We start from the raw sequence: 16824 nt of genomic DNA on the forward strand, positions 1-16824 counted from the left end.
CGAATACAGCACAAGTCATGTTTGCAAATCTAGCTGAAACAGTGGGTACTTAGACACCTGACCTAGTGCCATTGCTTTGTCCCTTAATCATCTGAATACAGAAAATAAAACCATGTCCGGTTTTGAAGACATTGATTAAAGTGGAGAAGATTAATCTTAAAACATAACCACTTTTTCCCAAATAAATAAACTGAGTACTCCAGTAAGGAGAATGAATGGCTTCATTTCCAAAGGGTATCTTTTATAAAACTTTTTTAAATTTTTGTTACAATTTCTGGACGTGAAGAGTTTCATTGTAGTATTAAAGTTTCCTGCTGGAAATAGTACTTGGATATTAAGAGTTTAATTACAGTTATTTGACACACGAGGGCAACATAGAGCACCTTATTTGCAAGAATAGTGCATTCTGCAAATTATTTTTTATGAAGGAAAAACAAATTTGTACATCAAAATTTCCACATTTTCCACATTTCTTTCAAATATTTGTAATGGTATGCCGTTTAAATTTAGCACAAAACAAGAATGATAAAAATCTCATACTTCAAGGAGATGTTTTACATTGTGCATTTATTACACAGGATTGGCAGGCTTTGTGTATATGCTAATTTTGAGTATTTTGTTTTACAGCCTAAAACAATTTCCTTTCATACCATCAACACAATTGGAGTGTCTTAAATATTAATTAACTTAATTTCAAATATTGAACAGTGAAATGGTGGTAATATAGTAATGTTAGCATATTATATCATTTACTTTATGGGATGTTTCTTTCTAAAAACTTTGAAACATCCGTGTTGTTTCAAAACAAAAAAATGGCTCTTCTTTTCGACTGCACTAAAGCAGATGTCATGAGAATGATAAGAAATGTCCAGGATCTTGCTCACCCACAGTTATAAAGCGGTTTCTTCATTTTTTTACACAACTACAATATCACTCTGATAACATTAGTGACTTACCAGCAGTCAGAAACCAGTGTTTCAGCAGCACTTTCAACTTCCCACTGATGTTTTTTCATGAAAAGGATTAATCTACCACCAGGTACAACAACAAACATAAAAACACCTAAATTCATGCTTTATAAGTTCTCCGTTATGAAATAGTAATGAAATAAGACGGCTTCAGGAACGTTTTCCAGGTAGGTTGTATCATATTTTTTAAGTTACTATTGACTAAAAATAATAACCATCATGTTGGGATAGAACTTTTATTTTACAAATACATGATGTCACCCTTCTTGTATTTTTCTTTGAATCTTTTCTGCTTTTTACAGTTGAAACTTTGGAAAACGTCAAATACATCCATACCCCAGATGTGGGTACTCTGCCTTCAGCAGCTTAGTGTTTTGACGGTTTCATTAAAGTTACTTCTGATACACTTCTTAGTTCTGCTAAAAAGAACGTGACATGCAGGAATTCTGTTTCTTTATTTGTTTTCTTGTAGTATCCAGAAGAGCTACAAATTTAAAAACATTTCAACGTGTTACAAAATAAAAACACAAAAAATACATTCATTTTCTTTACCAGAAAGTCAGAGTTGCAAGTCCAAGTTATTTTTAAAAAAATGCATTAAGCCCTTTTACATCAGTCCCAAAGAAAGAATCCATGTCCCAACTTGGCCAAATATTTTTGGGAAATTCATTAAAATGTTTTTTTTTCTGAGCTCACCCAAATAATGTACTACAACCGATTAACCACGATCATTTTCAACTCAACCATGATCATTTTTATTGAATACCAAGGTATAGCTTAACCTTGAGGGCAGTGAACTTGAGCTACGCTTAAAAAATAAAGAACAACAAAATTACATCCAGGATCGTGTTAAAAAACTTGGTCCTGCTCTAAGAGAGATATTTTACCATGATTCCAAAACAGTAATTTCAGATACTTTAAGGCACTTTTGCAATAAATGACATAAGTAGTGTTACATTACATATCATTGCCACAAACAACACAGTCAAATATTTATGCTTGTTTATATGATTGTCTTAAGTGACTGCATGAGTACATTTTACATAGAAAAGTGACTTATCATGTACTTTAATATATATATAAAACAAAGTCCCCAGTACCAAGGAACAAGCACATCAGCTGATTTCAAATTTTTAAAGCTTTTCCCTTAATTTGATTTATACAGAATAATTGCTTATGAGTCATACTGTGAACACCTGCATGTTTTTAATAGTGTGTCAAGTTCTTTCTTAATTATATTATCATGAAAAGTTCACCACATATGGAAAACACTTTATTCTTTCTTATTATGTTTCTTTACTATGAACGTGAAAAAATACATCACTAAAAATGTATGTTTTATCTGTAATAGTGAAACAGAAAAGTACCGTACTCATGTGTATTTAACAACTGACCACATTGGTGAGCCTTAACTGAATGAATGAGTGACTTAAGTTCAATACAAGGATACATCGTTTTTAATAAAGAGGGCTCCAATTCAGTTTTTAAATATTCTTGTTACTGGTTTGAGTCTTTATATTGTATGATTCAGTGGATTTGAGTTTAGTGAAACCTAACACAAATGGCCAATAAGTATTTATTGTATTTTCCATTCATTGTCACAGAAATTAGATTTTCAACTGATTAAAATTAAATTTAAAAAACACAATAATTATAGATATTATTCCTTACATTGTATTACATTTTTTACTGTATTTTCGCAACTTGTATCTATGGTTGTACTGTGCTGGGTAAAGAAGAACTTGCACATAATTTGTTTTATTTTGAAGGTATAACCTCCATGCATCTTAGGAAGACAAAAATATTTTTTCTTTCACACTTCATAATCTCCTAGAATTTTGACCAGGAATTATCCTTCTCAAAACAGAATGCATCTAAACAGGTAAAACAGATGGCAATTAACACTTAAATGTTTGACAAAAATAATGTGTGTAACACCACTTATGTTTTTTTGAGGACAGGTCTTCACAAGGAGACGTTTCAGACAAGAAAATTAAACACAGATCAGTTTGAAAAATAGTAAACTTTTTTTTAAAAGCAGATTGCAAGGGAAAAGACAAACACACACAAAACTTTGGTATAAATTGCAGTTTTTTGAAAAAATACTGATTACAACCATGCACTTCAACACAAAGTGAAATATTGGATTTCGGTTTCTGGCATTTTGCACGGAACTGTTAAAAGAACATACAGTATCTCCTGCTCATAAAAGACTCCGATATTAAAGAAACCTTTTCATCTAATTGAATATAAAGTTGGCAACAATACAAAACACGTGAACAGCCACTCACAAGGCTAATTCAGTGATGTATCACTTAAGCTTCATAACATTACTGCCATGCCCAACTTTTACAGAACATTAAGGAATTAAAAAAATATTACAACAAAAAATTATCTGTCTTCATAAAGGAACAGCCTGCTGCAACTCCTGTATTCCCCCACAGAATGTAACTCAAGCTCTTAGCTGTATTTGTGATCAAATCCAAGGTTCATATTTGCTGTGATTTACAATTTAAAATTCTTAGCCAGTTCTAAAACCTTTACACTATGATTGGAATTGTTTATCCAAATCTTGCAAGACAGCTACAAAATGTCCCATTAATTATACACCTTGCTTACACCTTACAAAAGCTATCTACCACTGTTGTAACACCCATTGTAATAATAACAACACAGCAACTGTGTTATTATGTAACAGTATAACAACACAGTAGTAAGATCCATTTGATCAAGTCAGGATGTTGTTTTTCACTTCTCCAGAAGACAAGTAAAAACAATGCATCCTTTATACATCAATTAAACGTTTTTATTTATTATTTTAGATTTACAGTGCCAATTACCAGTACCTAAACATTTGCCGTTCTGCAGGATCTTTTCCCAAACAAACTAACTTGAATTTAAGACTACAGCTTTGTCTGCAGCAGAGCATAGCCTTTAAGGATTAGGGATTTAAGTAAATGGAATAAAGTCAGACTAATCTTAAGGAGAAAACACTGATCTAATTCAGTTCCTTTATAACTTAAGATCAACCGCAGAAGTGGAGCTGGACATAATATCTAATATCTGGTTGAATAAAAGATGCAAATGAATAAAACTGACAGGCATCAGTTCGTTTGAGCCAGACATCAGTGTTAACTCTGACAACACAACTCACCCAAAAAAACAGAAGAAGCATAAAATTTGAGAGCCTAGGCTCAAATGGAGCTGCCATAAAAACTGAATTGTTTTTTACCTCATTGCCTACCTTCTGTTTTGGATTAATATGACATCTACAACAACATTGAACAACATGTTTTCTGCACATTGCTTGGATTTGGTTAGCTTAACATCCTGGTATTTGTAGGACTGTAGGGACAGTGGCCTACAGCTTGTCTGCTGCTGAAGCAGCTGTAGTAAAAACCAACTTAAAATGCACATACTGGGAACTCAACATGAATGCTACACATCGACAAAGTCTGCAGCCCTTAGGAATGTGCATGGAGGAAGATGAGAGAGACCCAAGGCCTTACTTCCAGACAAAAGGGCAGAAGGGAAAGACTCAAGACTTTCATGGCTAAATTCATTGTTACTGTCTATACAACATGCAACCACAAGGAAAGAGAAATATGGGGTTAGAACATTTAGACATAATTCATTTACATAGTTTTAAATCGTCTGTTAGGCCTCAAACCTTCTGTTACTTTATTTGTCCTTTGTGTGTCCTGTCGTAATGTTTTCTTTAATGAATTGTACAGTTTGATATGCACTCAGAATCGTATACCTACTGTACATATTGTAAGCAGGTCTGTCAAGCAAATGTCACCTCAAACATTTCCCACCCCAGAGAACCGACTTGCACATTCCTAAGACAATCGACATAGAAACCTAACAGGTATTTTACATTCATCGAGTTTTTTTTTTGTTAAAAGATTATAAAAGTTCAATATTTACATGTTATCTTCACTAGGGCTTTCTATCTGCCACAAACACCCAAGCAATACTAGTAAAAAGTTTTATATTACAACAAAAAAGATGAAAACCTTTTTTACATAATGTAATTAAGAAAATCGAAAACTGTACACATTTATCATTAATCATCAGTGCCTACATTTTTAAGTCTTTGATTCTATTCAATGGGTCTTTAAGGAAAAAAAAGCGGAGTTTTTATTCTCGCTTTCATTGTTTTTTTAATTATATTGCATATGTATTTAAGCTAAGTCTGAACTTGGCCCACCAAAGAGAATCTCCTGGCTCAATGTCTCAATGGCTGGTTGCATTTTGCCATGGCTTTAGCGATGAAAAGCTGGCTGGGTGGGGGTTTAATTGTGACCTCCTCCTCCTGGTTCCAAAAATAAATATCACAGATAAGAAGAATTCAAAGGAAAATGACTAATAACATGGTAGCAACATGCTTATCCTGTAACAAATGTAGCTTTGTATGTGAAGCTGCTGAGGAGATAACCTGCAAGATCAGAGACACCTGCAGCCACCAAAATACCCCTCCAAAACAGTGTATTTTCGTGCTAGATCTCTCATAAATAAGTAATCTGAATTCACCTAAAGGCACTGAGATTAGGCTGCTGGGCAGAAGGCTATAAGTCTCTGTATCAAGTTTCCCAGTTCTTTCCTGACATCATGGCCATTAACATCATTCTCCAATGGTGAGGAGCTTTTCTTGACCAGATGTTCCACAACCAATGTGCTTGGTTTCCATCACCAAAGTGCCCTAGATCAACCGTCTTCTCAACAAATGGTCCATTTTAGTTTGGAAACCTGAAAAGGACAAACCTCTGGTTGTGCCATAAGCTTCTGAACCCTATCCTGAAACACTCAGGTCTTTCCCCATCAGGACATAAAAATGCAGGCATTGACGTACAAACATTTTTTTCACGTGTTTAAAATCTTCAAATTCTGCTTATAAAACTCCACATAAAAATATATCTTTGTGCAGTACAAGTTAGTGCAATTCAATGAAGTTCATTTTTTCCCATTGGCACTCACTCAAGTTTCCACTCAAGAATGATGCTCTTTTCTCCAGAACTACTAACAGGAACGCAGCTTTGAGCTGTCTGTGCAGAGAATGCACAGGAAACATAATCCAATAATACAATGGCTCTGCTTCCGAGGAATTGCCTGATAAAATGGGGAAGACAATTCCCCCCCGTGTACAATAGGGGCTTATCCATAGAGTGTATTTAAACATTTACACTCACTGATTCCTAAGACCCATTATGACAAACAATTTCATTCTACATTTACTTCTGATCAGGAAAACACATCAGAAAATGCAGGCAGCGTGTGTATGAACATACAGCCACGAAATACACACAACAATTAGATGTAATTGCTCTCTTCTTCTGATGGAAAAAAAGCATTTGATGCCCTGAATCACAGTTCAGACTGTTTTGTCCTCTTCTTAGATTGAAAACAATGCAACAGACGTCTTAGGGTGAAGATGGGTAACCCAGACAATAATGAAGAATTAGCAAGGCTTAGAACATGAGATAGGGGTGACAGAACAGTGTAATAAATTTGTACCAGGATGGTTACTGTATTACCACAGCATCAGCTCAAAGCTTTGTTCATTGCCTATTGACAGGCAGCACTGTAAAAATGATTTTTAGGATCAAAAATTAGATATCTGCAACTAAGATATACTGTATATGTAAATGTATGCACATTCTGAATAAAACAATAGGAAAATCCATAGTAAGAGCTGTGATTATAAAATCAATACAGTATGAAGCCAAAAATGTCTATTAAAAATGTGATATAATTGATTGTCATCTTGTTGTGAAGCAATTAGACCAAGACTTCCATACAAGACTTATGCTTCCCATAAACACCAAAGTACTTTACAGGAAGCAAATAAAAACCTTAACAATGTATACAATTAAGTGCATATGTATATGTGTGAAAAAATGGTGCCTGAAATAAGGAATGGTATATACCATTTAAAAAGCTACCAGAAAATATAATCTTTTTTCTGCTTCTGAAAATTGCTCATTGATTACCCTGATTGTCACCTCTCCAAAAGGATAACAGTCCATTTTTCACATCAGTTTAAAAGACACGCATTACAGAAAACACACAATACAGGTTTCTGACAGGCTCCTACAATAACACTTGCAAGAAAAGTGTTAACTAACTTAATACTGCATAGCATAGGAAAAAATGAAACCATCAGATTTATAAAAAAAAATCAGTTTATCAAAAATATAGCAAAAATCTTTGCGTGATATAGTTTTAAGAATTCAACCTATTTTCCATGTTCTAAACTACAGCTATTTTGAGATGAACAAAATGATTTAATGCAAGTCTCATGACTGTGATGATTCTAAGCTGCAAGGGGCCAAACTTTTTGAAAGGCATTTACAGTCTACAAACATTCAGACCTATCTTCTACTCCTTCGCAGAACAGATATTTTACATTGTCAATAAGAAAAATATAATTTGCTTTCTCAAGCAATATCACACCTAAAGAGTTCACTAGATAAAAACAAATTGAAAGGACTTTGTAGGATCTAGAGGGATGCCTGATCAGGTTTGTATACCAAATATATACAAGGCAGGTTAAATCACATTGTGTTCCTTTGGTAAAAGCACTGCTTTAAAATGAACACAGATGACTGCAGAGCATCCTTCTTTTGTCTTACAAAACAAATCGCGAAGTAAAAAGAGAAATGTATGGAATTAAAACCTAATAGTTCCAAACACTATCAAGAAATAAATCTGTGAATTTCTGAAAGATGCCACCCCCTTCTATTCAAAGTTCAAGCCAAGAACAGATTCCTAAATAAAGTGACCAAGAAATTAAGAACATGAAAGAAATATTACACAAACAGCTTATCTGAATATAAATTCAACCAGAAAGGTCTTGCAAAGACAACCTGTAAAATTAGAAAATATAAAATCAGCATATTAAAAGGCTTCTGAATTAGTTTTTCTTTTGCTATGATAATCTGCTTTATACATTTTTTGACCTAAAAACAATGCTGCCCAAGCCAATATATTGTATTTTTTTGTATTTCAACTTTTGTGTTTTTTTTTCTTTTTTGTAACATTTGTACTTTTTACAGCATGTTGTATTTCTCAAAATATAGTGCAGTATCCCTGTGAGTCCCCCAGATCCACAAAGCCACGGGTTTCCATCAAGTGTCTTTTGCTGGGTTCTTGGTGATCATGTACAGTACCACTGCCTTGGAAGAACGTGGCTTTGAAATCGAAGGAGTACTGCTGCGTGTGTTCTCTGGTGTGTGAACTATAGCAGGTCACAGAGCCCGTCTGTCTCGAGTATGAACTTCAGGAAGAGCCAGGTTTAGTCAGTAAATCGCTGACAGGCCTTTTTCCAGCGGCAGGCGGTACACCACATGTCCTTCTTCTCCATCCCATACACCTTCCGGCACTTCTTGGCCTCTCCTCGAGGTTTCCTAGAGAGAGCCAGAGACAAGCCGCGGTGAGGGGGAGTCAGAGCAGCGCGATCTTGCCAGGTCAACTTCACGTGAAAGAAGAGGTCACCCTTTTGATGGAAGCCACGCTGTGAACGCGGGTCATGGGCTTTCTATTCACATGTTAAGTCATGAGACGCATCTCAGGTGATGCTGTGGCTTCTATCTTAGTAGAGAAAGATATACAGGAAGAAAATTCAACCTCAACATGAATTTTGCTGGTACAGGCTTTGTCATTTGATCTGTTGTCGATTATGCCTGTCAAATGGAGCTTAGATTTTAGTACCAGACTACAAGGCCTGAGTTACTTCCAGGGCCTGGGTGCTTTTGTGATGATTCATCTCAAGAGGTCATGTTTGCAAAGAACAACAAATCTGATTTAACAGTTATTTTCCTAGCATATTTCATTTACTACATACATTCCACAGTTGGTTAAGAGTGTCTTTTTTTCCCCCCTGTACAGTCCCCTTACGCATCCAAAAACTCGACTTTTACAACAAGCTCCACAACGCAATGCGCTTTGGACCTCATCTTGTCTGGCTGTGCACTGACAAGCTGTGCACTGCCTCTAAGAGTTACCTTCTTTCTTAAGTTAGCAAACATGCAGTGAAAGCAGATGTCAGAGGTTGGCAATGACAACAATGTCAAACAAAGTAACAGTGGAGGAAAAGGCTCAGAATGATCAACCTGCAACATTTTTTTGGATGTGCAAGGTGACTATGCAGAGAAATAAATGTCTTCTCCCTCCTGTAAAGCTTCATCTGGTTCTTAATTCACTAACTCACTTCACTCATTGACCCTTCCACATGCATACACTATCTGCCAACAAAAAAACATGCTTTCTCCAAATTGTTTGCAATGAGGTGTTCAGAGAGTTGACTAACAGGGGAATCTGACAAAAGACATTTGCTCCCTTTCTACAGTGTTTGATTCATCCATTGAAGCTTATGTGTCCAAGAGAATGTGTGGGGATAAGAAAGAGGAGGAGGAGAAACAAGGAAATCTGTTAAAAGCATTTTTTCCCTCCCGTAACAACTAATTATTTTAGTTTGTGCTTTTTTCTAAACGGCAAAATGCCATCCTTTGTTTCACTAGTCAACTGTTTCCAAATCACCTAACAAAAACTATTTGGAAAAGCAAGAGCTCTGATATGTTGCTCTTATGTTTTTCTCTTAGTGCCTTGAAACCCTGCTTTTAAAAAAAAAGAATATACACTGAATAATAATCAGTCATTTAGCAGATAATGCAGAATTAAGAAGACTGCAGAACAAACCACACACCAGCAACAGCAGAGTCACTTACAAAATGCCCTCTGTTACAAATCCTATTTGAAAATAGGAGCAGAAAGAAGTTTCAGGTTTAAAGTTTATGACGGAACTGGGTTGAAATTTGAAGACTCCTCCTAATAAATCATTTTGTGAACAATATGGTCTGTGTTATATTACAGGATGAAAGTCTTTTAAATTTGTAAACACATCAGTGCCTTCACCCCAACTGTTCAGATGTATTTTTATGGGCAGCAAATTATCCTCGCTGTCTGGTCACAATATCAAACAATAAACAGCCCCAGTACTGAGTCCAGACATGCTCTATTGTGAATATCAGCTCAATTTATTCACCAAGCAGCATTTAAAACCGACTGTAAAGTATCCCATTTATTTCCCGTCAACCACCTTGCCAGGGGTCATTATCCTCTGAAAGAAATGATTCATTTCTTGTAATGAAAACACAGATGGAATTGGACTGTGATACCTGGTTCCTGTGGAGGGCTTGGTTGTGACAGGGGGGACGATGTGGGTCTTGTTGACAGCACCATGCTGAAGAGGCTGTCTTTTCTCCCCAGTGCTGACCGTTCGGATCTGAGCTACAGGCCCCTGTAGGCAACAAGTCTGAATCAATGACAAACAAGGAATTTGGCACTGATGTCACTGAATATTACTTCATAGCTAGAAATAGCTTATCTTGCTGTATTTGTAATATGCAAAGTATTACAGGTCTAGTGTCTGGCATAATACAAACAAGACTAATTCATAGGCATCAGGATTTTTAGTGTTACATGTGTTCATGGTTTGGAGCAGTGAAAATATTACATTTTTGTTGCAAGGCTAAGATGTAACTGAGGCTAAATATATTTGTGTATCTACTTAAAATGTACTTATCAGACCCATTATGAATGGTTCCAAAAACTACAGTACATACTGCTGGTAAGACATGAGCAGAATGTAGATTTGATGTACACTATCATGTAAGAGCTTTATCTACTTTATGGGCAATACTGACAGTGCCTCAGTACAATTTTAAACAAGCTGTTTCCTTTAAAATAGAGAATGTAATTTTGCCAGTGCAAAACAGAGGGTCAATACATGAGCATTCAATTAATGTTTAACAGATTGACACTGACTCCTGAAACATCCTTATGTTAATCCCATTTAGATAAACAACCTATTCCTAACATTCCTAGAAATGGGGAGTGGAACAAAAACAAAAACATTTTTTTTCCCCCCACATTGTACAACTGGTAGCAAAATATTTTTATGTACATGTTTAATTTCACATAATCAGCATAGTTTGGGCAGCAACAGAAGAGAAAATAAACAGGAAAAGAAAACGTATTTAAAGAAATAATATGTCCTGTGTTCACCAACAGCTAATAGTTTACCAAGAGAATGAGCCCAAGGTTAATTGCTGTTTCAGATTAGTATTTTCTGATGTAAACGCCCTAGTAGCAGGATACAGAACTCCTGCGAAAGCAATGTTTTCAGGCTTATACAGAAAGCATTCTATACCACTTCCCTCCCATTTCACAACCAGCTGCTACTGGGAGAAAACTGAAAGGAACTGAAAACACAAGGAACGACTGGATCATACAGTTTTTTTCTTTCATTTCAGCACAGCTTATTTGTGACATTTAGTTTCAGGGAGTAAACAGTCACTTTACAAAGAAGGATCTGCAGACCATATACCACTGATGGTTCCATATATATATTTTGGGTGAAGTCACGTTACTTTTGTTTAAACTGGAACAGGCTCCCATTGGGTGCACAATTATCAACACACACAGAGAGACAAGACCAAAGAGCTATCAAGAGGTTTGCTGCTCACCGGTGACCCTTTAAATATGACAGGAGGTGACTGCCAGGAAATACTGATCCCGTTCTCGCTTGGTATGAACTTTGAAGATACAGGAATGCTCACAGGAGCAGTTGCCTGAAAAATACAGCGCAGTTTAGTTTAAAATACTGCACCGTGTAGGAAAATTGCCATACCAAGCCACGAATTCCTGACCATAATTAAAACGTACTTACCATATAGTTTTAGTATAATAACTGCCTTCAATACATATAAGATAGGAAACACTGGTTACCGAACAAGAGACCCTGTCATTAACGGTTTCACAATTATTTTATGGCAAAGGATATTTAAAATATTACTTTAATATGACTACGTAACTAAACTAATAATTTATTAATGCAAATAAAGGGAAACAAAAGCTTTTTATGTGGCAGTGAAGACCTAAAAATAAACTACATAACTCTTCCATACTCATGACAGTCAGCTAATGAGCCAATCTTCCAAAATGAACACCTAAAGACACAAGGTGGATGTCCGCACCAAAACATTTGGCAAAGAAGGCATAAACAGGAAGGGGATCCTAGATACCGAAAAAGGAGAGACACAACGGATGAGAAAGGCTGATTTCATACTTGCTGCGAGGTGTCCAATGACAGAGGTGAGGGAACAACCAATCAGGAAATGGAAGAGGCGGAACGCTTGCACGGAATGTTGGGTAAATAGGCACCAGCAGTGTTACCTGGTAGGCGTGGTCAGTGCGGATGTGGCAGAGTGTGGAGGGTGCTGATTGGCTCAGGGGCGTCTGTGGCCTGCCGACCCGGGGTTTAATGAACGCGGGCTCGGAGTGGAGCAGCTCGGGCATCGGGAACACAGGAGGCGGGGCGGTGGTGGTGGGCGAGGTGGGCGTCAGGCTGGAGAGCCCCTCTGACAGTGTGTCCATGTTTACCTCGATCTCCGAGTAATAAAAGTCCTCTTCTCCATCGCTGTAGTCAGAGTCGCCATTCCGACTGAAAACAGAACAGAGCCAAAACAGAGACGAGAAAACTGAAATAGCACTTCAGCACAAACAGGCATGCCTCCTGCCTATTTTTGAACTTGATCCCCATGAGCAAAAAGAACTGTGACTCTTGGGGTCTCATCTTACACATGTGTGCATTGTGCTGGAGCAAAACAATGACCTTCTGTCTGAAAACCCACACTAAAGTACCTTTAGATGCAGTAGGAAAATAAGAGGGAGGAAACCACAATTACTTATTACCCTATCACCTTGTATTTGATAGAAAATACCTAGAAGACCATTCTTGTAAAACGCCAAGAACCTGCTGTAACTCATCAACTCTTTCACTATCTAGGCACTAAGAGATCCAAGAGACATGCCACAGTAAAGCTAGTACTGGGATTTGCTCACATTTTATTATTGGAACTTTCCATTCCTAGCATACAGGAAATCTGACTCGGCAGAAATAAAGGCACAGTAATCAACATTACAATGTGGAGTGGAGACATACAGTACGGACAAATACAGCAACAGTCTTGAGAGAAATATTCTGAATAGAGGTAACTATTTCTTTTAAGGACATTTTCACCAACAGGGGTCACCAGCATTCAGTTCCTGTTTGAAAACCTGCACTCCTGCAGAGCAGAACTTTTTTTGTTTCCAGTTTTCTTAGATTTATTAACATCTTATTCCTAAACTGTGCATGTAAAAAAATCAAGATTTTTACAGGTATATGGGACTATATTACTAAAGTCAAAGCATACAGAGACATTAATTCTTGCCCTTCCATCAAATTCAAACATCTGCTATGATTACACAAAATTTTGGGCAATACAGTATGTCACTGAACATCTGGACTTCTTTCCCTCCATCAGAAAAAATATTCTACCAATAAACGTCAACTGAATGTCACAAACAATGCCAAAGAGGAACATTCAAATTATTTTAAAAACATTTCATGGTTAAGTTAAGTTGGAATTGTTTTAGAGGAATTATTTGAGTTGATGACAGTAAAAGTCATGCGGTCCAGGGACTGTGATCAAAGCCCATATAAAAAGATGTGGCAGATACAATCAGGTCAAAAATCCCTCCCACAATGCCCCAAAAGTCCCATCATTGGGCCTACCCCAGGTGTATGGTCCGGATGTGCCTCTGGATTCCAGAGGAGGTGCTGAGGACTTTTTCACAGTTCTTCCACAAGCATTTGAACATTACCTTCATGGAATTCTGAAAGAGAAAACAGGAAAGTCAGCTGTGCCTTGAAAGCAGTGACGCACAACTCCTAAGCAGCAGTACCTGACGTGTGTGATGAGGAGAAAACCATAGGACCCTCCCTCATCACAGCCCACCATAGTAAATTTATCACTGGATTTTTGAACCTTTACCAGTTATAATGTAGTTGGACTATTCATTTTCTGTGTTTTCCTATGGGTTCATTATGTTTCACTACACTGGATCATGGGATTAGTAAACAGTTTATAGTATATAGTGAATACATATGAAACCACAGGAAAATCAGCATCATAAGACTGCGGTAAATATAGCATGGTAAAGTCAAAAGGGTTGAGGACTGGAAATGAGCACTTAAGGCAATTCAATCTGAGGTGTTATCAACAAAAACTGAAGTAAGAACTCTCATTTCATAGCATCGCCTGAAGGGAGACAGTTTTTTCTAATCCTTTCACGAGATGAGCTAGTAATAAACTCTCATTGACACTGACAACCTGGAGAGTACCTAGTTATGCAGCCAGGCTTCTCCTGCAGCACTGTGAGTGGACTACCTTGCTCAAGAATGCAAAAGCAGTGTCCCACCCGGGTTATGAACTCAAACCCACTTGTCTGGTGTCCACAGCTCTAGTAATTACCCTATGCTTCTGCTCAGGCTGACTGGCTACCATGCAAAGTAAACATCCCCACTTACAGTACATACAGCATGTGTGACATGTAAAGGGTTCATTTCATTTCATTCTCTGGTAGTTTTAGAACCTAAGTACATAAGAATGTTTATATATGACAAGAGGCCATTCAACCCTTCTAGCTTGTCTGGCTGTGTGTATGATTGAGCTAAGGATCTTGTCGAGCCTTTTACAGCCTTTCCAAAGTAACACATTTCTGCAATATAACAGCTTGAAATTAAGAATTCATTTGACCTTTATTTGTAACACACAACCTCTAAGTGAAACACAAACACTCAAACATTCTGAAATGTAATTTCAAATGAAGACTTAGATAAAATGGGTTTACTTTGGAAAGGGTATATAGACTTTCTATAGGCACTGTAGCTTGTCTGGCTACTAGCATGCCAGTGACCGATGGATCCCATCTAGTCTCTTGTTGAAGGAAGCTGGGATGTCAGCTTCAGTAAAAGCTGCAGAGTCCTTTATTTAGTTTTGTACAAACCATCTTCCCTATACCATATATATGTACTAATCTGTTTCACTTTGCTTTGGGATGTTGCATTATCTCTTGCTCAAGACTTGGCCTCTAATTGCCCCACCACCAGAGTCCTGCTCCCGTTATAATTATGCTGATATGGTGTGAGATTGTGATGTGCTGTATTTTTTTTTTGCTTTATTATAATATCTGCTGTATTCATTGTATGCAACTGTGTGTCACTCTGGATGAGGGCAGTTACTATGCCAAGAACTCGTAAATAACAACTGAGGTGGGCATATTGTCTGTATCATTGTATTAATTGTTAATCCTGACAATTGTAATCATGGGAATAAAGTCAATTTAAGTCATACATCATTCAAAATACTCCAGCACCCATCCATGTCCTAGCTGCTTCACTATCCTGGCAAGGATACACCCTGAATGGATCACCAGTCCATCACAGGACACACACAGAGACACACACCCACACCAGAACAATGTTCTGGGACAGGAAAGGGCAATCTTGGTCCTGAAGAGCTGGAGTGGCTGTAGGTTTTCATTCCAACTCAGCTAAAAACACAAAACTAAATCAGTTCATTATGGAATTAATAGGACCAGTGTAACTGCTCCTCCCAGCTCTTCAGGTGCAGACTGTACTGCCACCCACATCTAGGATTTTGATCCCAGAAGTTCAATTTATCTCCTAACCCTGGTACAACCTACCTAACTTATTAATACATTATAACTGCAAGTGATGTTCAGATGAACAAAGCAAAACAAAATCACCCATAGCTTGTAGATAAGAATGAATACATTCTCAGCATGAAGTACATTTAGTTCTAATCCTGAAGCAAACATGCATTCTGACAAATGAATGTTTTAACTGGAGCATATGTTAGGATTCATTTAATGTCTGCTAAAGGGTATTATTAGTCAGAGCCTACGGAGCTCTTTTACTTCCAGATAATAACAATTAGCATAATCCTGACAGACTTCAATTCTGTTTCCTGCACCTAGAATAAATCTTCTCACAGCGTCCTGTTGCAAAAGACAACACCTCTGCTTAATTTTTCTGCCTTGATAAAACAAACTGCAAACTATGCTGGGTGAAGCTGTAGGATGTCAACTATTTTCTCATGCAACTCCTTTTAAACGACAGCAGCTTCAAGCGACCAGACCTGATTTACAAATGTGTTTAAGCAACAAGTCCACACCTGTATTTCAATCAGTCATGAAGGAAACTGGGTGTGCTGATATTTCCTTTCAACATCTTCCCACAGGTCAAAAAAATGTTTTTTTTCCTTAATAGCATTCAATCTTAAAATTCTTTATTCCTAGATTACTACTGGACTGTTTTTTTTCATGCAATTTGTTTAGTTGTTCCACTATTAAAAAAATCCCCCCACCTTCCTTAAAGAAATTAAAGAAGGGGCCTGAGGTTTCTTGATATTAAATCCACATTTAAAACCTGGAATTGCCCCAAAAAACAGACAAACAAAAGAATGCTTGATCTTGAAGGACAGTATATCATGCTCAGAGGCCATAGACTTTGCATGTTGTCAAGCTGCCAAGGTAATGTCAACATTTTTAAATTATATTGCATAACGCCAACAACTCCCATTGGTCCTATAGTGGGAATGAAGTGCTTCACATGACTTGTTTTTCTCTTGGGCTACAGGAGGTCTTACATCAGCTTTAGCCTGTATGGTAATTCCTTTAGTATACTGTGAGCTGTGAATAAATAGACCCTCCAAGGTGTAAGCCAGTGACAAATCAGGCATCTCAGAATACAATGAAAGAGAAAAACATTCGGGGTTATTATCACTCTGCCCAAGATTGAAGGAGTGCTTTTGAAGAAAAAGCACATGATAACTCACTTATTATTCCCCCAATGATAACTGTGGAGTTCAAAAGGTCCTTGGCCATAGTTAAATCATGTTTGTCATGCATGAAAAATTACCAACAGTGCATCTATGGTTCTAGT

At 37.0% G+C, this 16824-nt stretch overlaps 1 protein-coding gene across 2 annotated transcripts in view; it reads right to left on the reverse strand.

The window, feature by feature from the left end:
• Window positions 1-1190: 1190 nt before the first annotated feature.
• The window catches only part of slc2a4rg (SLC2A4 regulator), a 59940-nt gene continuing 44306 nt past the window's right edge, over window positions 1191-16824 (reverse strand). Inside the window, exons 5-9 of one of the 2 annotated variants that reach the window (XM_015364966.2) lie at window positions 13591-13691; window positions 12207-12474; window positions 11498-11602; window positions 10148-10269; window positions 1191-8377 (exon numbers count right to left, since the gene is read on the reverse strand). In XM_015364966.2, coding sequence (XP_015220452.1) covers window positions 8266-8377; window positions 10148-10269; window positions 11498-11602; window positions 12207-12474; window positions 13591-13691 — 708 coding nt within the window. In that variant the 3' untranslated portion in view covers window positions 1191-8265. The remainder of the gene's footprint in view (window positions 8378-10147; window positions 10270-11497; window positions 11603-12206; window positions 12475-13590; window positions 13692-16824) is intronic. The other variant, XM_015364967.2, reaches the window with a different exon arrangement.

This window comes from Lepisosteus oculatus, chromosome 16 (genome assembly GCF_040954835.1).
Source record: "Lepisosteus oculatus isolate fLepOcu1 chromosome 16, fLepOcu1.hap2, whole genome shotgun sequence".
Lineage (NCBI taxonomy): Eukaryota > Metazoa > Chordata > Actinopteri > Semionotiformes > Lepisosteidae > Lepisosteus > Lepisosteus oculatus.